Genomic DNA, 21,830 nt, shown 5'->3' with positions numbered 1-21,830 from the left:
AGACCCTGTGGGCAGTTCCACTCTGTCCTCTAGGGGCGCTGTGGGTCAGAATGGACTCCAGGCAGTGGGTGTGGTTTGGGTTTTGCTTCTGTGAAGACTGACAGCCTTGGAGACCCTGTGGGCAGTTCCACTCTGTCCTCTAGGGGCGCTGTGGGTCAGAATCCACTCTACAGCAAGTTAGGTTTTTCAGTTTAATGAAATTGACGTGGAAACAGCTGTTCGTGGGTTTGTTGGCTATTTGAATATCCTCTTTGGCAAAGTATCTTTGCTCATTTTTTCAGTGAATTATCTTTTTGTTAAATGAGAAAGTATTTTATATTTTTTGGATGCTGGACTCTTAGCATCTCGACAGCAGGTTTGGGTTTTGGGTGTGGGACCCTTATTGGCACTATCATCTAGTTCCCGGAACTTCCCCGATCTGTAGGCTGTCTCTGCACGTTGTTGATAAAGCCCTGTGGTGCACGGACGTACGCGGCCGTTACGACTCCATCCGTCTGTTTTGTGTGTTGTGGCTCGAGCTTTTGGTGTTACACCTGAGAGCACACCGATGACAGTGGGGTCCCACAGCCTCACACCGGCCCTGTGACACAGCACCCAGCCTTCTCCTCCGAAATCTGGCTCCAGCCACTGTTTGCGTCCTTGCTTGTTGCCCATGGCTTCCTCAGGGACCTACGTCTGCTGGTTTGCCTCACCTCACAGCACTGAGGACCAAGAGCCAGGCTGTTCTGCCCCATGGGGAGGGGCCTCGGGAGGTGAGGCCCTCTGCCTCCATCCACGGAGCCCCCAAATGCCCCTCCTGCCCCCACCCCGGCGCCCCAGCCCTCGCCTCCCCTGCCACAGGTCGACAAATGGACCTAGCAAAGGCAGAAACATGACCTGCCAGCCAGGGCCCATCACTACTGTGTCTAAAACCTCCTCATCAACCCCAAACAGAAACTTGGTGTCACTTAAGCAGTAACTCTGCACCCCCAGCCCCTCATCACCCCTCATGTCTGCGTTTGGGGGTCACACACCGTCTGTCCTTCTGTGACCTGCTTCTCAACCATGTCGGCCATGTCATGGCGTGATCAGAACCTCTTCATGTCTGAGCTCGGCTTCCAAACGTTCACTCCGTTGGGCCTTTCTCTGAGCTTGGGGTCACTGGTGGTCTTGCCAGCAACAGCAGATGGAGGCTTCCAGAATGGAGCATCCTGACTGGAGGGTGGGTGCAGGCAGAGGGGACGGGGTGGCACAGAGGGCTGGGGTGGCGGGCGGCGACATCTGTGTGGGCTGACCAGGTGATGGGCTGTGGGGACGTGGACCACAAGGTGAGGTGGGGGCCTTAGGGTACCGCCCCAAGAAGAGAGCTGGGGATGGTGGTCCCTGACTATCTTGCTTCCACACAGAGTAGAGCTTAGGGGACAGACATTGAAACAGACCAGAGAAAGAACTTCTCAGCAGTTGAGCTGAGGTATGGTTTAGAAAGGGACTCAAGATTCAGAAAGGTTACCTCAAATGGCCTTAAGCCACAACAGGAATTTATTAGTCTCACAAGCCAAGAGTTCTGTGTTAGCTTCAGGCATGGCTCGATCCAGGCATTCAAACAAGGTTGGCAAGCTGCAGTCACTGTCTGCCCTGGTGTCGCTTTGTTTCTAGATAGGTGCTTGTCGGGAAGTGTGGAGAACCAGTAGCCCCTATACTCCTTGTCACCCTGTAGCTCCAGCAGAAAACCTCGGTGGGCTCCCATTGGCCCATCCTGGGTCACATCTGAACCAATCCTTGTCCTCAAGGAGAGGTGCATGCTGGGTAGGGAAAGCCCGGTATGCACACCCCCCTCCTGAGGAGGTCTGCTGTCCCACCTGGCTTCCTGCACCCCAGTGTGTGTCCCTCACTCCGGCAGGAGTGCTGCTGCTCCCACCAAGGAGGCAGTGTGCTTGCGGGCTAGGGGCTCCCCGAGAGGGGCCCCAACTCTCCAGGACCTTCAGCCATTACCCTCCCTTCTCAAAGTGTCGGGACCGGAAACAGGCAAGGGCTTGGCCGGCACAAGGGTGTGTGTGGACCCCACAGACAGCGCCTGCCAGGGTGGTTCCCACCAAGCTGTCCCCCAGACCTGGCCAGGCCTAGGAGCATGCAGAGATTCCAGCCCTGAACACTGCACAAACTGTCTCTGACTCTCCCCACAGCCATCCACCCTCCTCCGAACTCCGCCAGTGCTTGAGACACGGCCCAGGATGCTACCTGTGTTCTTCGGGGAGAGCATCGAGGTGGACCCAGAGCCCACACCTGAAATCCGGTGAGTAGGCCGTGGCCTCGGATGGAGGCCTGACCCCCCGGCAGGTGAGGCCAGGCTGCAGGCCAAGCACACTGCTTACTGAGGGCTGCCCGCTTCCTAGCAGAGGGGAAGTTGCTTCTAGGAGCCTCTGACCGCAGGGCCTTCAGGGAGCTCCTGGCCACGCCAGCCGTTGTCCCCCTTACCCACTCTCCCAACTTGGCTGATCAGTTTTTTTATCGTGGTGAAATACTCCTGGGTGGTACAAATGATTAACGTGCTTGGCCGCTAACAGGCAGGTTGGGGGTTCAAGGCCACCCAGACGTACATCGGGAGAGAGGTGTGGCCCTCTCCTTCTGATAAATGGGCTATGAGAACCCCGTGGAGCCCAGTGCTGCTCGGACCCCTGAGCAGTCAGGAGTCAGAACCGAGGCGACACCCACGGCTTTGCTGGGGCTTGAGAGACACCCAGGCAGCCACAGGTTACAGCCGCGTTCCCTCCCTGTGTCTAAGGATTTGTGGGTGAGTCGGAATAGGTGCCTACGGTTTTTAGCTTCACTTTATAGTGCAAGAAAAGGCTTGAAGCCTTTCTAACGAGCTAAAGGCTACAGGGCACCAAGTGACGGTGACTATGGTGACAAGTTTGCTGTGAGTTGGGGTTGGTTCCGTTGTTTCAAAGTGAGGGCACCTCACACCCCACAGAAGGGCTAGTGGGAGAGTCTGTAAACAGGACATTCGTAAGCCGGGGACAGCCCATATAACACAAAATCGGCCGTCTCAGCGGACTTGGCGTGTACGGGGCAGTGGTGTTCAGAACGTTTGAGTGTGCGCCTGTCACCCTAAACAGGCACCCTACACTGTCGGCCGCTCCCTTGTCCCCCACGCCCCGGTTACACTGTTCTTTTCTGTCTGATCACTGGCCGCTTCATATTCCGTTGTTGACTTTCATGTGAAAGCCGAGCCCCACGGCCACCCTGTACCCTCCAGCAGCTCCGGCCCCCTCCAGCCCGGCCACATCACCATCATCTCTCCCTGTCAGCGCTCTCCCACCACAAGACAGCAGCCTTCTGGGCGCGGCGTGTTGCCCTGTGTGTGTATTGGGTGGCCGCCCACGTGACGTAGAGTGGCCCGGTGGGACCCTGCCTTCGGGGCTGTGCCCTCGCAGAGGGCCTGGGGTCAGGCTCCCACACCCAGAGTGGAGTCTGTGGTCCAGCTGCTCTCTGGCTGATCTGTCCACGTCAACCACCTCTACCGGCTCGGGACGTGGTCCCAGGAGACAAACGGCTCTACCTGAAATCGTTTTCTTCTAAAATAGTTCTCATTTTTAATTCATAAAATGCCAGTTCCAGGATGCGTGAGGGTTGCATGGACTCTCGGGGCCTTTCATTCCATCCCCAAATGCCCCTGCTCATCTGTGGGGATGAGGGGTGGGGGACGCCAAGGCAGGCTCTCGAAGGGGTCCTCCTCTGAGGGGCGTCAAGGGTTCTTTTTTGGGAAACTGATTTTGACATAATCTTAAAATCATGGAAGCGGCCGGAAGAGCGTGGGGCTTGCCGCACCCACTGTACCGATCGACTCATCATCTGTGCTCTGCCTGCTTTTGCCTTTGCGTGTGCTTTTATGTACATAAGAATATTTTCTGAGTCGCGTGAGGGTGAGCTGGCGCTATCCCCGTAGCCCCTCGGCACTTCAGTGCACACTTGCTAAGAGCGGAGACCCTCTCGTACATGACGGGCCCAGTTGCCAGGATCGGGAATCTGTTACCACCACTGTCATTGTCACAGTCTGTTCACATTTCACCAACTGTCCTGATAATGTCCTTTATGACGTTGTTTCAAATCCCGAGCCCCGTCCGGACCCACCCATTGCGTTCAGCTGTCTTGTCTCTCTCTAGTCTCTTCATGAAGAGCTGGACTGGAGAGCGGGGGTGGTTCTGTACCAGGAGTCTCACCTTCCATGCTCCACGCAGGTTCGATTCCTGCTCAGGTCAACGCACAGGCAGCCACCCCCCGGCTGTCAGCAGTGGCTTGCGTGTTGCTAGGATGCTGGAGGCTATGCCGCTGGTATTACACATCCCTGCAAGGGTCACCCACGGTCACCCACGGTGGGCAGGTTTCAGTGGTGTTTCCAAACTAAGACTAGGAAGAAAAATGTGGCAGTCTGCTTCTTACCTTGGCATTTTGGAGAGCTCAGAGATGGGTCATTAGGGTCCCAGCTGCCACCCACGTGGGCAGTGACCAGGCTCGTCTTGAAGCCTGTCTGTTCCCTTCTTCCCTCCCCAGCTGCAACTCTGAGGTCAAGTACGCGTCCGAGAAGCACTTCCGGGACAACGTCTTCTACGCGCCCGTGCCCACCGTCACGGCCTACAGCGAGACCATCGTGGCCACGCCCAACTGCACGTGGCGGAACTACCGCAGCCAGCTGACCCTGGAGCCGCGGCCGCGCGCCCTGCACTTCGAGAGCACCACCATCATCTTCCCCAAGCACGCCCGGAGCTCCTTCCGCACCACCCTGCGCTGCAGCCTGGGCCGGCCCAGCCGCAGGTTCGCCGCCAGCGTGCAGCTGGCGCAGCGGGAGGCGCCCGGGCCCAGCCTGCTCGGCCCCGAGCGGCTCTAACGGGATGCGGCGCCCCCCAGCGTCCGGGCGGGACAGCAGGGCGGGAGGCCGCCCTGCCCCGCTGCGCCCCGTCCGTGAGGCCCCGCTGCGCAGGACTCGGTGGAGGCATCAGGGTTCTGAGCGTGTTAAACCCGCAAGGCGGCGTTCGCAAGGCTTCTGGGGGCAGGCGCAGCAGCACGAGGTGGGCGTCCACAGCGTGGCGCTGAGCGCCCGGGTCCGGGCTGGGCCCAGGCCGGGCGCATGGCTGAGTGGCCTCCCAGCCCAACGCCGAGCCCGGGCTGCTGGTGTGGGAGCAGCGGCGTGCAGGAGACCCAGGGTGCAGACGTGCACCGCTGAGCACACGCGGTGGGCTTCTCTGAGCTCAGCGCCTCACCCTGGGCGTCCTCGGTCATCTCTGCCCACGCAGCGCCTGCAGGACCAGCACCCTGGCGTGTGAGCGTGTGGAGAGGGGCTGCACAGCGCGATGGCGTCCGGGCTGCAGCGACTCCGGCCCGGGCACCCTGGGCTCGCCGTCAGCTCCGCTCCCTGGGGGCTGGGCGGGGTCCAGGGGCTCAGCTTACCTTCCTGAGGCTGCAGGCTCGCCCCGGGGTGAGGGGCAGCCCGGAAACAAAGGCACATGAACAGCAGGCGGCGGCTCCGTGCTCCTCCCAACGCCCCAGGACCCAGGTGGGGGACACTGGTGGAAAGGAGGCCACAGGGGTCCCCTCTGGGTTTCCTTCCATGGACCTGCGTGGACGCAGCAGTGGGGTCCCTGGCACTGCTGCCTGAGATGGGCTGGGCTCTTCGTGACTGTGAACTCTGTGGGGACACACGGCTCGGCAGCGTCACATGGAGAGGAAGGGACTGGTGTATTTTTGCATGTTGACCCAGGTGGACTCTCTCCAATGTGGTCTTTCTGCTCAGTAACTTAAAAGTGAGGTTCATCTGAATAAAATGCAGAGACCCAAAGGGGCTGCCTCTGCTGTTTGCCCTCGGAGCTTGTGGCTGTGCCCCACGGCCACCCCTTTGTGTTTCCTCCCACGGCTGGCTCCTGGAGGGCTCTGCTGGGTCCTCTGCTCTACGGGTCACCAGTTCCACTTGTTAGTTCACGGCTGCGTAGGCCACACCCAGGGACGTGGATGGGGTCCATGTAGTCTGTACACCAGCATGGGCGTGCTCTGCACCCCACACACTCACGGTCAGTGCAGGGAGCAGCTGCCCTGCAGGGGCCTCAGACAGGGTCTCATGGGAGCAGTGAAGAACCAGGCCTGGGCCCTGACAGATGAGCTGGTGGGAGGGGTGTGTACAGGTTCCTGACAGTGGCAGCAGTGGGATGGGTGGGGCTTGGGCCCTCCTGAGCCTGTCCATGTCTCTCAGTCTTGTTCTGTTCACCTGTGTCTCTCCCCGCCGCTCCCTGTCCCATTCACTGTGTGATTTGTGTCGAAGTTTCCAGAGCAAACTCGTGTTCCATTCAACAGTCCACACACATTCTGTTCTGTGACATTTACTGCAATCTGCACATTGTGACAGCATTCTTCCCACTTCCTCTGTACCCACCCTTCCCTTCCATCCCCTCCCACTTTCCTGGCGGTCCCTGGACAAACGCCGTCCTCCGCATCTTAGGCTTGACTGTTCTAATGAGCGCACCCCGTCCTGATGCGACTGTGCACCTGACGGGCTTGTCTGTCGTATGGCTGCCAGCTGAGTCTGGGGTGAGCCCAGTTCCAGTCTTGGAGGGTCCACCTGCCTATTAGACCAGTAAGCCTAGTCATCGTTAGGATTTTGAGTTGTGTCGTAGATGGGGTTACACTTCCCCGCTCCTAAGCCCCTGGTCGCCTGCCCTGTTGGCCCCCAACTCAGGAAGAGAGGAAATCTGTGTAAGTCGAGTATAATTCGCTTTTTAATCAGAATGTGTGTACATGACAAGAACACCACTGCTGTGTGCAGATGGTGGCCACAGAACGCGCGTCAAGTTCTTTCTGCCCGAGGGAGGGAGGGAGGGAGGGAGGGAAGCAGGACACGGTGTGGCTGGGACCCCGTCCCGTGTCCTGCAGCGACGGTCCCCGACGGGTCAGCCTGCACGGTCAGCAGAGGTGGGAAGCAGAGCAGCAATGACACTGGGTAAGTCCTTCCTCACGTAAAACATCTGAATTCATTCATTGAAGGTATCAAAAATATACCCTGTAAACCAAGACACCACGTACACCTTTCCTTCCCACCGCTGCGGCGATGATGTATGAAACAGTCCAGTTGCTCAGAGCGTCCGCCGCCCCAGGCCACACCTGGCCCTTATGCCCACCTCGATGGCAGCAGCCTCAGGGCCAGGGCAGCCTGCGGGGGGCCAGGACGAGAGTGCTGGGGGCTGGACAGGGCTGGTGTCCATCTGTCCAGAGCACTAAGCAGGATGGGGGCGCGCGGAGGCTGCTAGCTCAGTTTAGACTTTGGTTCCAAATGCATTGGGGGGAGGCAGCGGCCTGGGAGGCGTGTCATCCTGCCTGGGGTCCCCGGCCGCAGGCACACGTGTAGCCACCACATGCCTGCTGTGGCCTGCCCTCCCCTCCCCTCCCCTCCCGAGCACCAGGTAAACATCCCCTGAGTAAGGTCTGCACAGGGCCAGCCCGGGGTGGGAGTCTTAGTTAAGGCTTTAGACAGGCAAGGATGCCGGCTCTGGACGGACGGACCAGCAGACTCGGGGGCTCCTTCCTTGGCAGCGGGAGTGGGCGTCCGCCTGGCTCCTCGCCCTGCCGCACACTGGGCCCTGGGGCTGCCCCTGGGTCACTCGCTGTCAGAGAGCGTCTCGTACTGTGAGCACAACAGGGGCTTGGGCTCCTCGTCCCAGGCGTGCTGGGGGCCGGCCAGAGCCCCGCTGCCTGCAGGGAGGCCGGGTGGTGGAGAGGCCATGGCGCCTGCCTGAAGCCGCATGATCAGGGGGTTGTAGGGGAAGGGCGCGGAGCCTGTGGGAGATGGCCAGAGGGCCTGTCAGCCAGCAGCTCGGGCTGCCCCCTCTAGCTCTGCCCTTGGCTGTAAGCCACTTCCCAGCAGCCAAGGGGTCTTGCACACCCTGTGGGGTCAGGCCCCTCCCCCTCCATCGCTGACCCCATCCCTTCTAGAATCCCCCCTCCCCTCTCTGGTCAGGGGCCGGAGCTGGCTTCCTAGAAGAGCACCCCCCCCACACCGGGAGGCTCCTTGGCCGCCTCTGCTGTGGGCCCAGCAGGCCTCCTGGGACACGCACCTGCGGACGAGGGCCGGTCTTCCCACACGCGGCTGGTGAGCGGCGTCCGGCGGTTACAGTCCCCCTCGGAGTGCACGGAGGAGACGGAGGGCGGCCGCTCCCCAGCCGCCAGGCCGGGGGCCGGGGACTTGGCCTTCCTACTGCTGGGTCTGCCGGAAACCTTGGTCTTCCCGCCACCACCTCCACCACCTGCAGGGCAAGCGGGAGGGGCCGAGCTGGACCGAGAGGGCAGTACCGGGCTGGGGCGGGAGGCCCCTCCGTGGAGGGGGACCGGCAGTGTGACCCCTGGGTGGCTTGGTCTGGCCCCAGACACACTCAGGCTACCCAGGCAGCCGAGGGGATGAGCCTGGGGTGGTGACTCCACGGGACGGAAACCAGGGGCGGGTTGTTCGCAAAGCCCCTGGCCTGACCGAGCGGGAAGCTGGGGCCCTTGCTGCACGCGAGTTCCGGATGTTCATTAACATTCACTACTGGGACTAGTGGCTGGGGGCCCTGCAAAGAGGCCTGGGTGCCAATGAGAGTCTAGAAACTTCCTGGGCCCCGACTCATGTGCAGTGTGGAGAGGAGCTGGGGGGCTCGGGCTCCTCCCGGCACTTCCTCCCCTCCCCGGGCCCACGGCGGTGCCGGCTGGGCCGAGATGTCGGGGCGTCTCGGGGGTGGCGGGCAGGGCTCGGCGGTGCGAGCGGGTTTAGGGCGGCAGCAGCACTCGCTAGCCTGGTGGGGCGGGGCGGGGCAGCCTCGGTTAGCAGGGTCTGTAAGGCCAGAGACGCGCACGCGCACAAGCTCCAAAGCCGGGGGCTGGGCGGGCGAGAGGTACGTGAGGGCCGGGGCTCGGTCTGCAGACCTGGCGAGGCGAGGGAGCGGTCGCTCCGTCCGTCAGCAGTGGTTATGGGGAGGGCAGCAGGCAGGCTGGCACTGGCAGTCAGAGGGTTAAAAGCGTTGGCGCCGAGCGGCGGGCGGTCCTCCCACTGCTCATATTTACCCATGAGAGCCTTCCTAATGATGGCCTCCAGGCCTAGGTTGGTGCTGGCGTGCTCCGGCACAGCCTGGCTTCTACAGCTCACTAGGCCTGGGAGAGAGATGGACAGACACACAGGGCCGAGGGGAGGGGGGGCGAGAGAGACACGACCACACGTCAGCAAAGCGCGCCCCTGTGCGTTGCGACCCTGCCCCAGGCGGCTTCCTGCGGGGCGGCTGGGAGGAGGGGCCCCTCGTGGGAAGCCCCTTGCCCCCAGCCCCAGGTGAGACGCCCAGTTTTGGGTAAATTCCAAGTGGCCTAAGAAATGGAGCTCTGGGGGCATAGTGCCTAAGGCATCGGAGTGCTAACCAGAAGGCTGGAGGTTCAAACCCACCAGCCACTCCTGGGCATGAGGACTGGGCAATCTACTTCTGTACAGATACCGCCTTGGAAACCCAAGGAGGGGTTGCTGTGAGTCGAATCGACTCAACAGCATTGAGTTTGATTGGGTTCTTTGGGTAAGAAAGAGAGTGGGGAAGGGTTGAGGAAAGTGTGTGGGGCTGGGAAAGGGTTTGGCCAAGCTGCTCTGGTTCCAGGGGCTGGCAGGGGCTCACGGAGGGGACATGAGGCCTGGGCCCCTCAGCCACCTGCCTGTACCCCCAGCTGCCCCTCCCAGGGACCAACAGAGAGAGAAGTGCGGAGATGTGGGGAGGACCCAGCCATGCAGTCACCGTGCAGGGAGCTGAGAGACGCCCGAGGATCCCGGCCCACCCCCACCGCGCAGGGCACCCACAGGCCCTTTCAGATAACACTGCTGCTGTCGGAAGCCTTTCTGCCTCAAACCCAAGATGGGCATCTCTTTCCACGCGAGCATTTCAGAAGTTAGACTTTGCTGTCGAAGCCTTCGACAGATCCCAAGCCAATTAATTCTCCCTACCAATTAGCACTATTTCTGTGATCTTTTAAAACTTTTCTCCAAGCAAATTGTACAAATACAGTCCTTGTGACCCCTCGTCTGTGCGCTGAGGCATCCGAGGGGCTGACCCGGCCAGCGGCTCTTGACCCATTTCTGGGTGACTGCCTCACCTGCCTTGTCTTCCTGAGTTCCGAGCGCATCGCAACCCAGCGTCCCTGCGCGGCCCCAGCCCAGCCCCACCTCATTAGCTCTAAAAATAAAATGAGCCTTGTTCATAGGACAGAGTGACCCACTCTCCAGGAGTGGGCAGTAAACACACGAAGTCGTGTTCACACGCCTGTGCATGAGGGACCACCAGCAGCTGCTACCGAGTCGGCCCACACATGTCACACACAGCCGTGTGCCGGTGGGTCTTCCACGGCTGCGGTTTTTAAAGACAGACCCCCAGCCTTTGTTCCAAGCTGCCTGTGGACGGGCTCGAACCCCCAGCTCTCTGTTCACAGCAACTGCTGTAACCATCCGCACCAGCCAGGGGCCCAAGGAAGTTACATGAAGTGGAAGTGACAAAGTAAGGGACCCAGATCCTGCTTGCTGTGGGTGGGAGAACGTTCTAGAAATGATGGGGCCTGCACAGGGCCCAACAGACACAAAGAGCAGGGCCTGCAGGAAAACTGCTCCAACAGTGCACACGTTGTCTCGGCACACGTCACAGTCGTGGACGCCATACCACGAAGTGCCACATACACACACACGTGCACATACACAAGTACCCCAATGAGCACACACGCATCATCTCAGCACACGTAGTTGCTCCACACCACACCACACCACGAAGTGCCACGTACACACACACGCGTATACATGCATAAGTGCTCCAGCGGAGCGCACACATGCATCTCCTTGGCACATGTCATAGTCATGCCACGCCACACCACGAAGTGCCACATGCACACACGTCTGTACACACACAAGTGCTCCAATGGAGCACATACACATCGTCTCGGCACGTCGTAGTCACGCTGCCACATACACACACACGTGTACCTGCATAAGTGCCCAAGTAGAGCACACACGCATCGTCTCGGCACATGTCATAGTTGCACCACGCCATACCACGAAGTGCCATGTACATGCACACGTGTACGTATGTGTACAAATGCTCCAATGGAGAGCACATATCGTCTCGGCACATGTCATCACGCCACACCACACCACACCATGAAGTACCACGTACACACACATGAATAATACATGCACAAGTGTTCCAGTGGAGCACACACACATCACCTCGGCACATATCAGTCACACTATGCCACGGACACACACGTGTCCATGCACAATGCTCCAATGGAGTGCGCACACATCGCCTCAGCACATGTCGTAGTCACACCACACCACGGAGTGCCCCTTACACACCACACGTGTGTACATGCAAGTGCTCCAGTGGAGCACACACACATCACCTCGGCACACATCGTAGTTGCACCACCCCACACCATGAAGTGCCACGTACACACACACGTGTGTACATGCACAAGTGCTCCAACGGAGCACACATGCATCAGCACACGTCGTAGTCGCTCCCCACTACACCATGAACTTCCACGTACATGCACACCGGTGTGTCTACCACCTAGGTCAAGATTTACAACATTCTGGAAAGTCACTTTAACCATCTGGTAGTTTCGACCAAATTGTTTTCTGCCACTTTCCTGGGCTCAACAAAGCCCTCCCTGTCTCTGGAGACTGTGGGAAGACAGATGGGCCCAGTCAGGAACCCCTCACACCAACTCCCTGCCAAGAGCACAGACCCTGGCTTACCCGGCCACCAGGGGCCAGAACCCTGAATGCCACACAGGTGGCCAGCAAGCCTCTGCACACCCTCCTTCACGGGGTCACGGAAGGCCCAGGGGGTGGGGGGTGTTGGCAAGGGAGTCGAGAAGGGAGGGTAAACCAACTAGAATGAGAGGGCTTGTTCAGAACAGAAAGGGGGTGAACTTGGACCCGAGGTCACACCTCCGAGTCTCCTCCTAGGTCCCAGGCCTGGCCCCCAAGTACTGGCTGATTACCTGATCCGCTGATGGCCGGCATATTGAAGATTTCGGTGCCCGGCTGGCCAATACCTGGAGGAGACAAGGTGGGTGAGGCCTCAGACCCGTAGGCCCTGGGAGTCCCATGACCTGAGCGGTCTAGGCCAAGGCTAGGCTCTTGTTGGTAACGAGTCTGGGCTAAGGCCTGTGCTCCAGCCCCAGTAACCAGCTTGAGGCTGCCACCCACTCATCAAGACCCTGGAGTGAGCAGCCCGGGCCAAGGCCCACCCGTGAGGCTGGACTGCAGCCTTGAAGGGAGCAGGTGCAGCCCCCAGCACCACGGCTGAGTGCACAGACTGAGACCCCTCACCACAGCCCAGGCTGGCTCAGGACTGGCAAGCTGAGTGCGGTCAGCAATGCCCCGCGCACATGAGACGGGACCAGTGTGGGCCCTGGTGCCTCGTACGGGGCTCAGCACAACCCTGGGCCCTCCCTGGGTTCCAGGGAGCTCACGCTGTGTGCCACGTCCTGCACCAGTGAGCGCCTGAGGACTGGCAGGGACCCTGGAATGCAGGGAGGTAGCATCCGGGGAGTGCCTGGCCACTGGACCCATGCTCCCGGGGCCTGGTGCCCTTACTGTATTCCGGCTCGTTCCGGTTGTGGCTGCTCAGCTTCCTGTTGATCTCCTGATTCTTGGATCTGACCATAGCGGAGTTGTTCTCTGTCAGCTTGCTGAAGAAGGCTGGTGGCTGGCTGGTGTGGCCTGGAGACTTGGAGCCCATCCTGCCGGGAGGGCAGACACCCCAGACCAGCTCCCTCAGTGTTAGGCTAGCATACAAGGGGGAGCTCACCCCTAACTGCCTTAGCTGTTTGGAACCAAACATCTCTCACCCAGCCCTGCACCCCATCTGTCTCAGCAGCCCAGGTCCCTTGGGCTCAGGACACTTCTGGAGACACCCAACTGCCCTGGGGGCTGCCCCGTGTGCCGGGGGCTCGAGCCAGGCCGGCCCCACGGTCTGAGACTTGCCTTCTGCCCTCCACAGCGCCTGGCACAGTTACGTGGTCTCCCAGACCCTGGTCCTCATGAGGGCCCTGAGCAGACCTCTGCCCATGGCAGAATTTGCCAAGCCAATCCCCTGCACCCCGAGGCCCTTGCTAGGAGCTTTGTGGGCATGGAGTTGAGAAGAGAGCCCCCACGGGCAGAGGGGTGCCCCGTGGTACCTGGGCTCTGGCTGCTCGCCATCCCGGTACAGCAGTGGGTACATGGCGCCCCGGGGGTGCCCAGGCTCGGCCATGCCCTCTGGTGGGGACACTGGCTCAATGGCAGCTTCGCTGCTGCCCAGGGCTGAGGTCTTGCTGGGCTCTGGAGACCTGGATGGAGAGATGGGCACAGCTGGGTCAGTCACCGTCCAGAAGGGGCAGCCCAAGGCCCCGCTAAGCTCAGAGCCCACCTCTCCTGCAAAGGGCCAGGTCGCAATCACAGTCTCTTCAGCACATGTTCTCCCGGTTTGATCCTTTCAGCCCAAATACCTCCTGAGCTCACAGACTGCGAAAGGCAGCGGCTCCACCAGGTCCCGCTCCAGGCCTCCAACATGCCCCCAGCCAGGGTCCCCTCCTGCTGTGCCTACAGCTAGGTCCCACTGCTCCCCTGAAACACCTTGCTGCCTCTCACCACCCAGAATGCCTTTCCTTTCGACCACGCCAGCAATCCTGGGGTGTGTGTGTGCGTGTGTGACTGGGTGTGTGTACACTGAGCAGGTACACGTGTGGGTACACAGCATGTGCACGTGTGAGCATGAGCACATGTGCCCATGTGCATGTGAGCATAAAGTGAGCATGTGTACACGTGTGCGAGCAGAGCATATGGACGTGTGAGCACGTAAACACGTGGGTACACAGCATGTGCACATGTGAGTACACAGCAGGTACATGTGAGCACATGCACGTGAGTATACACCGCGTATGCATATGTGAGCAAGTGCACATGAGCATAAAGTGAGCACGTGCACATGTTTGAGCATATACAGTATGTGCATGTGTGTGAGCATACAGTGAGCATGTGCACACGTGAGTGTATAGGCCGCCCTCCACAGCTCACACTGGCCCGAGTCCCTGGCTGAGTCCCTGTGTGGGGGGCCAGCATGCTGCTCTAGGCCTCAGTTTCCACATCCATGAAACGGGCGAGAATGCTGCCCACAGTCCCCAGTCATGAGAAACCAAGTCCACATGTGTCAGGTATTCAGACCTGACCTGGAGCTCGGGGGTGTGACAGACCCAAAGGGTACAATGGACCAGCTGTGCCCACTGCCAGGCCCTGCCCACCAAGCCTATTTCTCATCTGCTGGGGCTCCTGATGGCCAGCTCACCTCTTGCCCCCTTCGCTGTTCGGGGAGCCCCGGGCTGGGGCACCATGGTCGGGGGGCGGGAGGTAGAGGTCACCGGGGGTGCGTCGGAGGTCCAGGACAGGGCAGCTGGCTCCAGGGAAGGAGTAGAGTGGGGCGGAGAGGGGGGCGGAGAGCTGCTGGGGGTGGTGCCGTGTGTAGTCCTGGGTGATGACCTCCTGTGGGGGGGGTGGTCGGGGTCAGGAGACCTGCTGGCCCCCCCTCCAGCCTCCAGTCCCCTGTGGCCTCAACTCTCAAACCAGTGGCTACACAACTCAGAAGACCCCACAGCTGGGAGAAGTAGTTGTGACACCCGAGTCTGAGAGCCTGAAATCCCTGGGATGTCCCTCACCCCCACCCTACCTGGGCCTCCCCACTGGGACTCAGTTTACCCCCCTGGAACCCAGGGGCTGTGTCTGACCCCTCCCCCAGGTCCCAACCGAGGTGTGAAAAGTGATCAGAAGGGCTAGTTACACTGATGTGCTGGGCCAGGGTGACTACCCGCTGGTGACCTTTGACCCCTGGGGTGGCCTGGAGCAGTGGGCTGGACGAGGGCTGGCTCTCAGGCAAGGGCCGCAGGTGCGGGAGGTGGGCTGCCTCGCTGCTGAGCTTGCCGGGGCCTGTGGGAGAAGCGGAGCAGGTCAGTGGGCCGGGGGCGATGGGGGACCGTCTGCCCAGAGGCTGTGGTCCTTATCACGAGCAGATGTGGCTCCAATTCCAGCATCTGTGGAGCCCAGGACAATGGCTGTCCCCGCCCCGGGGGCCGCACCTGGCTGCCTGTGCCGTGGCTCGCCCTCTGGGTGGCTCTTGTCGGCCCCCTCGAGGGGCTTGGGGAGCCCCTTGTCATGTGCCAGGCTGGGCGGGGGGCTCACGGGGCTGACAGGCTCCACCCCATTGGGGCTGTAGCTACCGCTGCCGCCGCCGCCACCATGGTAACCTGTACAGGGCAGAGAACAGTCAGGGTGGGGCTGCAGGGTCCCGGGCTGGCACTGCTCCCAGCCCCCCACTCTGGCTGGGTGGGGGCTATGAGGGAAACCCAAGCTGGGGTGGGGAGGGCAGGGGAAGGGGAGCCAGGCCAGTTATGGGTGGGGGCATCCAGAGAGGCGGAAGATGTGTGGGGACAGAGGGTCAGGCCGGGAGAGACACGTGGGTAGAAGAGGAGACAGGCAGATGCTCTGATGGAGAGAAATGGAGAACAAGTTGGAGAGAGAGGTCCCGTGGGGGAGGGAGAGGGAGGGAGGCAGGGAGAGGGAGGGAGAGGGAGGGAGGGAGGGAGAGAAACAGAAAGGAGGGGAGCAAGAGAGGAGGACAGAAAGCGGGGAGGGGGGATGAAAGGGGGTGTGGGGGGGAGAGAGCAGGCGGGGGGGGTAGCAGGTGGCGGGCTGCTCAGGTGAGGCTCCGGCCCCAGTGGTTCTCTGGGACCACAGCCTGGGCAGCCCCTGGCCCAGCAGAGGGGCATGGGGGAGGGAGGACGGCAGGGGAAGCTGGATGCAGGGCTGTTCCCTCCTCCCAGGGACCAGGGCGGCCTCCTCAGAGGGTGGGGTCCCCTCCCGCCTCCCCTGCACCATCTGCCTCGGTCTCTCCACGTGGAGCTTGACGTACACACAGTGGCAGCAGGACCCCAGCCCTCAGCACCCCACTCCCGCGCCCCAAACGAAGGTGCAGAGGGAGAGGTGGGAGGCGTGGTCGGCGTCAAAATCACAGATCCATTCATTAACAGAAAAAAATGCAAATCCGAAACAAAGGAAAGAGTCATGGTAACACAAGGCAAAGGGCCGTCGGGCGGCGGAGGGTCGTCAGAGCGTGCGGTCGGCGGCAGCGGCGCGGGTGGGAAACAAAATACCAAAACTAACGAAAATTGGGGAAAAATAAAAAGCAGAGATCTGGCGGTATCTTTAGAGCACAGACGAGGCGGCGGCCGGAAGTCTTACCATCGCGAGGGGAGACGGTGGCCAGCACACCTCCTTCTCGCAGCCCCTTATCGTGAGCAATTTGACGCATGATTATCGCGTCTATGAAGGTGGCCGCTGTCAGGGTGGTCTTACCCAGAGAACGGAGTTCCAGTTCCTGGATGGAAAAGGGTTTACTTTGAGTCTTTTCCCGGGGTGCGTCTGCGGCCGGGGCGGGCAGGGCCGGCTGCTCCAGGCTGGCGTGGTGGGTGGTGAGGCTCTTCGCTGGGGTGCGGGCGATGGACGCGTGGCTGGGGCCGGGGGGCGGCAGGGGTCGGGGCTCGGAGCCCTTGCTGGGGGAGGCGGGCTCAAGCACGGCGCGGGCAGGGGGCTTGGCGAGGAAGGCGTGGCCGGCGTCAGGGCGAGGCCGCTCGGGCCGGGCCACCCGTGGGGCTTCCTTGGGCAGCAGGACAGGCTCCATGAGGGTGGGGTAGACCCCGTCGAGGGTGCTGCCCAGCGGGCAGTGCGTGGCAGGTGGGAACGTGGCGGTGGGGCGCACAGGCGAGGAGGTGGAGGTGGACCTGGGAGGAAGAGGAGTCGTCAGATGGCGAGGGAACCGCACTCAGGAACCCACACAGCCTGGGTGTGGTCACTCCTTCGCCCTCCAGGAGTCCCAGGTGCCCCAGGTACTGGCCAGTCCTCCCTGCTGTGCTGATCCCTGCTGCAGGCTCTGTGGGCGTGGCCCCACGCCCCTCCTCCGTTCCTTCAACTGCTCCGAGAATGTTTACTGAGCACCTACTGTGTGCCAGACACTGCTGCAGACAACCACAGACCAACCAAAGCACCTGCTCTCGTGGGACTTGGGCTCCAGGTGACAAGACAGACTGTGATACATTTGTCATCAACCCGAACCCTCTCAGCCAGTGGGACTGCTCAGAGGCACCCACTCAGACGACAGGAGAGAGAACTAGATGGAGACGCTCAGACAGGAAGTAGGGGAGGCCTTCCTGGGGGGCGGAGCACACTTCAGTGGGACCTGCTGTGGACACAGGAGAGTGTGAGCCCAGTGAGGGCACACAGACAAAGGCCCTGGAGGCCGTGGCCAGAAGGGATCAAGGACCCCGCTATGAGCAGTTATACTGCCTGGGGGTGGGGTGGGGGGGTGACCACATCAGCTCCCTGGATGCTCACCACACCCTTGGCCTGGAACACTCTGCTCATCCCTGCAACACTGATTTAGTGGCTTTTGAGTTTCACATGCCCTTTCCTCCAGGCAGCCTTCCATGACTGCCACCTGGCCTTGCCAGCACTGTGTCCCCCACACCCAGGAGGACCACCAAGAAAAAGGAACATGCAAATGGACCACCTCTCATCCCCACTGCAACTGCTCAGGGTAACAATTCTCCCCACTTTTGCAGACAAGGCAACTGAGGGTCCACCTACCTACCCACCTATCACCTACCCACCATTCATCCACCACCCTTCCATCCATTCATCTACCACCTATCCCCCCCACTGCCTACCCACCCACCTACCCATCTATCCCTCCATCCAACCATCCACCCACCTATCTACCCATCCATCCACCCACCCATCCATCCATCCACCTACCAATCTATCCTTCTATCCATGCACCCACGTACCCACCATTCATCCACCACCCTTCCGTTCATTATCCGTCACCTTCCCAACCATCCACCCTTCCACCCATCTACCCAACCACCTACCCACCTAGCTACCCATCCATCTACCCACACAACCTACTCATCTATCTGTTCATCCACCATATCCTCATCCATGCATTCATTAGATCCACCCAATCACCCATCTATCCACCAGCTATGCAGTGTCTTATCTACTCATCTTTCAACCTACCCACCCATCACCTGTTCACTCTTCTGTCCTCCCACCTGCCTGCTTACCCGCCCATAACCTGTTCAGTCTATTCTCTAGCTCACATAACCCACCTGCCTGCTTACCTGCCCATAACCTGTTCTTTCAGTCTATCCTCTAACTCACATAACTCACCTGCCCCCCCAACCATCACCACCCACCATCCACGCCCCCGTCTGTCCACTCTCCCAATCCATCCCCTATCTACCCACCAACCCGTATCTTCCCGACCCTGCCGGTCCCCTTCTGTGTGCCGTGGCTCACCTCAAGACTGTGGGGGTGCCGGGCTCCATGGCGGTGACAATCCCCTTCATGCCCGTGTTGTGCAGCACACTGGGCCGCTGCTGAATGTTGTCCTGGGTCCGTGGAGAGATGGGCGAGTGCTGGTGGCTGTGGGGGTGGGAGGCGGGACGGCTGCTGCTGCTCCCAGCCCCACTGCTGCCACCGCCGCTGCTCTGCTCTGTACCTGGGGCAGGCGTGGCATCAGTGACGCAGTGGGGGCCTCCCGCGGCCCACCAGGACCCCCAGAGTGGGGACGGGGTCTCTGCCACCCACCGGGTCTCCAGATGGGCGCATGCTCCACTGTGGGGGTGGACGTGAGGAGAGACTGCTCGCGTTCCCGTTCACGCTCCCGGTCTCGCTCCCTCTCGGACGAGGCGGCCGCGGTCGGCTTCGTCAAGTGAGTGGGACCTCCTGGAATACCAGAGAGGCCTGAGGCTCAGCCGGCATCCAGGGGGCCCGACTTGTGTCCGGGCAGGCATCTGCCGGGGTGCACCACCCTCTGTCCTTCCTAAGGTCGAGACAGGTGCTAGGGGTTGTGACAGGTGATGGGGCACACCACCTTCTCCTTCCTGGGGCCGTGACAAGGGCTATGACAGGTGAAGGGGGTCATGACGGGTGACAGGGTTGAGACAGGGCACACCACGCTCTTCTTCCTGAGGCAGTGACGGCGGTCAAGACAGTGACGGGTCATGGTGGGTGACAAGGCACACCACCCCCTTTCCTGGGGTCATGATGGGGGTCACAGTGGATGATGGGCATCATGATGGGTGATGGGGTCCAGACAGGGCACATCACCATCTCCTTCCCAGAGCTGTGACGGGGGTCGTGACGGGTGACAGGGGCACCCTACCTGGGGAGAGCGGGGAGCTGCTGTGCCGGCTGCTGAAAGCCTGGGGAGTGGGTGGGAGGTAGGCAAGGCGGTCCATGGCGGTGGCGGGCGTGCCTGGGGTCGGCGGCACGAGCACGGGGAGGTGTGGCACTTGGGACAGGTCGATGATGCCTGCGGAGGAGAGGGCCAGGGACTGAAGCTGTGGGGGAGAGGGTGCCACTGCCCCCCCCAGGGGACCTCTCTTCTGAATGCCAGCATCCAGCACCTCAGCCCAGCATCCCGGGGGCCTGACTTGTCTCCTGGGACTTAGGCATCTGCCAGGGGCGCACCACCCCGTCCTTTCTAAGGTTGAGACAGGTGCTAGGGGCTGGGACAGGTGGTGAGGCACACCACCTTCTCCTTCCTGGGGCCGTGACGAGGGCTATGACAGGTGAAGGGGGTCAGGCTCCTGAAACCAGAAGGGGCACGCCCTGAGGCTGGCGTCTCTGGGTGAGCCCGGGGCACCCAGTGGCTCCTCCAGCCTCGACACCTATATAATCAGTCTCCTCCATTCAATGCCCTCTGTCCAAAATGCCCAATGTGACCCCAGCTTTTCCCACAGGCTCCCGGCTTGTACTGGGTCACTCCAGAACATTCCAGAATCGTCGCCAGAGAACTTTAACGTGCACATGCAAAGCAACCGCAGGCTGTTTATGAGCCAAGAAAACCCACGACTCAAACCTCTTCACCTCCCGTTCACCAAACACCCTGTTACCTAAGCAAGCACACAGGCCCGTGTGCATCCCAAGTACCCACGCAACATGCATGTGAATCAGATGTGTCAGACAGACCTGTTCCTGTTCCAGACCCACCCGCCAGGCCCCCGGGTGCTCAGGGGGACCCCACACAAAGCCAGGCTTCGGAAGGGACCACAGCTGTGCACTGGAGAAGGCACGTGCTCCGCCCACACATGGACCCGCACGAGCCAGCATCGCAGCCCACGCCAACCCGGACGGCCTGCGCACCCCCACCCACCTCGGGGGCCCGCAGCGTAGTTGAGCGCCAGCGAGGACTCGCGGGGCGAGAGGCCCCGCAGCATGTCAGCACGCTGGGCCATGGCGGTGGCTGCGTTATGGTGCATCTGCTGAGAGGTGATGTAGTCGTTGATGATGGTCTGGCGGTTCTCCAGGGCCGCTGTGTCCGGGTAGCCACGGATGAGGTATGGCGGGTAGAGATGCGGGTAGGTGGGGTTGGGGGCCAGGTGCCGGGGCAGGTAATAGGCTGCAGCTGCCAGGCGGAGGGGAGGAGGGATCAGGCCGGCCCACACCTTGGTCAAGGAGGCAGCCCCCACCCACCTTAAGGACCCCATTCCTGAACCCTGGCAGCTTCGCCCACTGACACCCCTGGATCCCTGAAACACCCATAACTTGAACAGAGTGAGGCCTGAAAGGGCCTTCTCTTGCCTCCAAGTAGGAAAACGCTTGACCCCCAAACTGTGGCGGAGGGCCCTCCCATTGGAAACAGCGTTCACCGGGTGGGCTCCAGGCTCTCCAAACCCAAGGCATCCGAATCGCAGCTCACTAACTAACACCCCCGAGGGGTGCTGCTCTCTAAACAGAGGGTCTGGAAATAGCGTCAGTGTGGGTGGGCTGTGCTTACATGCACGCCCCCTTTCCGAAGTGCCCTGGAGCCCACCTGTGACCTGAAGGGTCTGCTAAGTCCCCGAGAAGAGCAAACCCCGGGAATTTCCCTGCCATCCCTCAGAAGGCCCGGGGATCCTGCCTGACCCTCAGCGGGTCACGTGACTGCCCCACTGGCTCTCCTTCCCCGGCCCTGGTCCCTGCAGCGGGGCCTCGCTGTGGCTGCCCGAGCAGCCCCCGTGACCGGGCCGATGACATGGGGTCCCCAGCAGCCCCTGCCTCACCCCGATCCCTGTGCTGCCTGTGGGCCAGGCGGTCACCTGCATCCAGAGGGATGCCACGGGGTATGGAGGTGGGGTCGAAGGCCAGCGGGATGTGGCCGCGGTACAGGTCCACACCACTCACGCCCCGCAGCAGGTGCTCGTAGGGCGACAGGGTGTGCGGGTGGTGCTCGGGCACAGTGCTGTGTGGGGACTTGGCAATCTCCCGGGGTGTGGATGTCAGCTTCCGGTCCTGGGACGCCTTGTTGGACGAGAGGTTACCTGCAGGGACAGGACCTAGGTGCTGCTGCTGTCCTGGGCCCTTCAACGCAGGAGCCACCAAGGCTAGTGCTACAGGAAGGCCCCTGGGAGGTGGGGGCTCTAGGATCCTGGGGGCTGAGGCCATGCCTGTTCCCTCACTCGCCTCTTACTCCATTTCTTCATTAACTCACTTGCTTTTTAGTCTTTTTATTTAATTCACTCCTCCTTTCCTTCAACTGGTCATTTGTTCATTCATTCAATCACCCAGAAAGCACTTATGGAATCCTCACTCTGTGCTGAGCACACATACTACATTCTAGTAGCTGGGTCTGCTGCAGTGAACCAAAATCAAACCACACCCACTGCCGTGGAGTGGATTCTGACCCACAGCACCCCTAGAGGACAGAGTGGAACTGCCCACAGGGTCTCCAAGGCTG

The 21,830-nt window shown here is 61.0% G+C and overlaps 2 protein-coding genes across 2 annotated transcripts in view; one reads left to right on the top strand and one right to left on the bottom strand.

The window, feature by feature from the left end:
* Nucleotides 1-4,864, top strand: part of LOC103194806 (refilin-A) — a 17,274-nt gene extending 12,410 nt beyond the window's left edge. Inside the window, exons 2-3 of the mRNA XM_042780621.1 lie at nucleotides 2,163-2,272; nucleotides 4,531-4,864. Coding sequence (XP_042636555.1) covers nucleotides 2,163-2,272; nucleotides 4,531-4,864 — 444 coding nt within the window. The remainder of the gene's footprint in view (nucleotides 1-2,162; nucleotides 2,273-4,530) is intronic.
* A 2,754-nt stretch (nucleotides 4,865-7,618) lies between these two features.
* NCOR2 (nuclear receptor corepressor 2) overlaps nucleotides 7,619-21,830 on the bottom strand; it is a 138,265-nt gene continuing 124,053 nt past the window's right edge. Inside the window, exons 33-47 of the mRNA XM_007938111.1 lie at nucleotides 21,193-21,414; nucleotides 20,268-20,519; nucleotides 19,275-19,424; nucleotides 18,698-18,835; nucleotides 18,407-18,608; nucleotides 16,406-16,830; nucleotides 15,130-15,297; nucleotides 14,835-14,980; nucleotides 14,346-14,539; nucleotides 13,201-13,350; nucleotides 12,617-12,762; nucleotides 12,019-12,072; nucleotides 8,920-9,144; nucleotides 8,076-8,255; nucleotides 7,619-7,797 (exon numbers count right to left, since the gene is read on the bottom strand). Coding sequence (XP_007936302.1) covers nucleotides 7,619-7,797; nucleotides 8,076-8,255; nucleotides 8,920-9,144; nucleotides 12,019-12,072; nucleotides 12,617-12,762; nucleotides 13,201-13,350; nucleotides 14,346-14,539; nucleotides 14,835-14,980; nucleotides 15,130-15,297; nucleotides 16,406-16,830; nucleotides 18,407-18,608; nucleotides 18,698-18,835; nucleotides 19,275-19,424; nucleotides 20,268-20,519; nucleotides 21,193-21,414 — 2,831 coding nt within the window. The remainder of the gene's footprint in view (nucleotides 7,798-8,075; nucleotides 8,256-8,919; nucleotides 9,145-12,018; nucleotides 12,073-12,616; nucleotides 12,763-13,200; nucleotides 13,351-14,345; nucleotides 14,540-14,834; nucleotides 14,981-15,129; nucleotides 15,298-16,405; nucleotides 16,831-18,406; nucleotides 18,609-18,697; nucleotides 18,836-19,274; nucleotides 19,425-20,267; nucleotides 20,520-21,192; nucleotides 21,415-21,830) is intronic.

Source organism: Orycteropus afer, unplaced genomic scaffold (genome assembly GCF_000298275.1).
Source record: "Orycteropus afer afer isolate SDZICR_OR568_19922 unplaced genomic scaffold, OryAfe1.0 scaffold00048, whole genome shotgun sequence".
Classification (NCBI taxonomy): domain Eukaryota; kingdom Metazoa; phylum Chordata; class Mammalia; order Tubulidentata; family Orycteropodidae; genus Orycteropus; species Orycteropus afer.
Note: the sequence above shows the minus strand (reverse complement) of the source record. Positions and strands in the feature narration are given on the sequence as shown.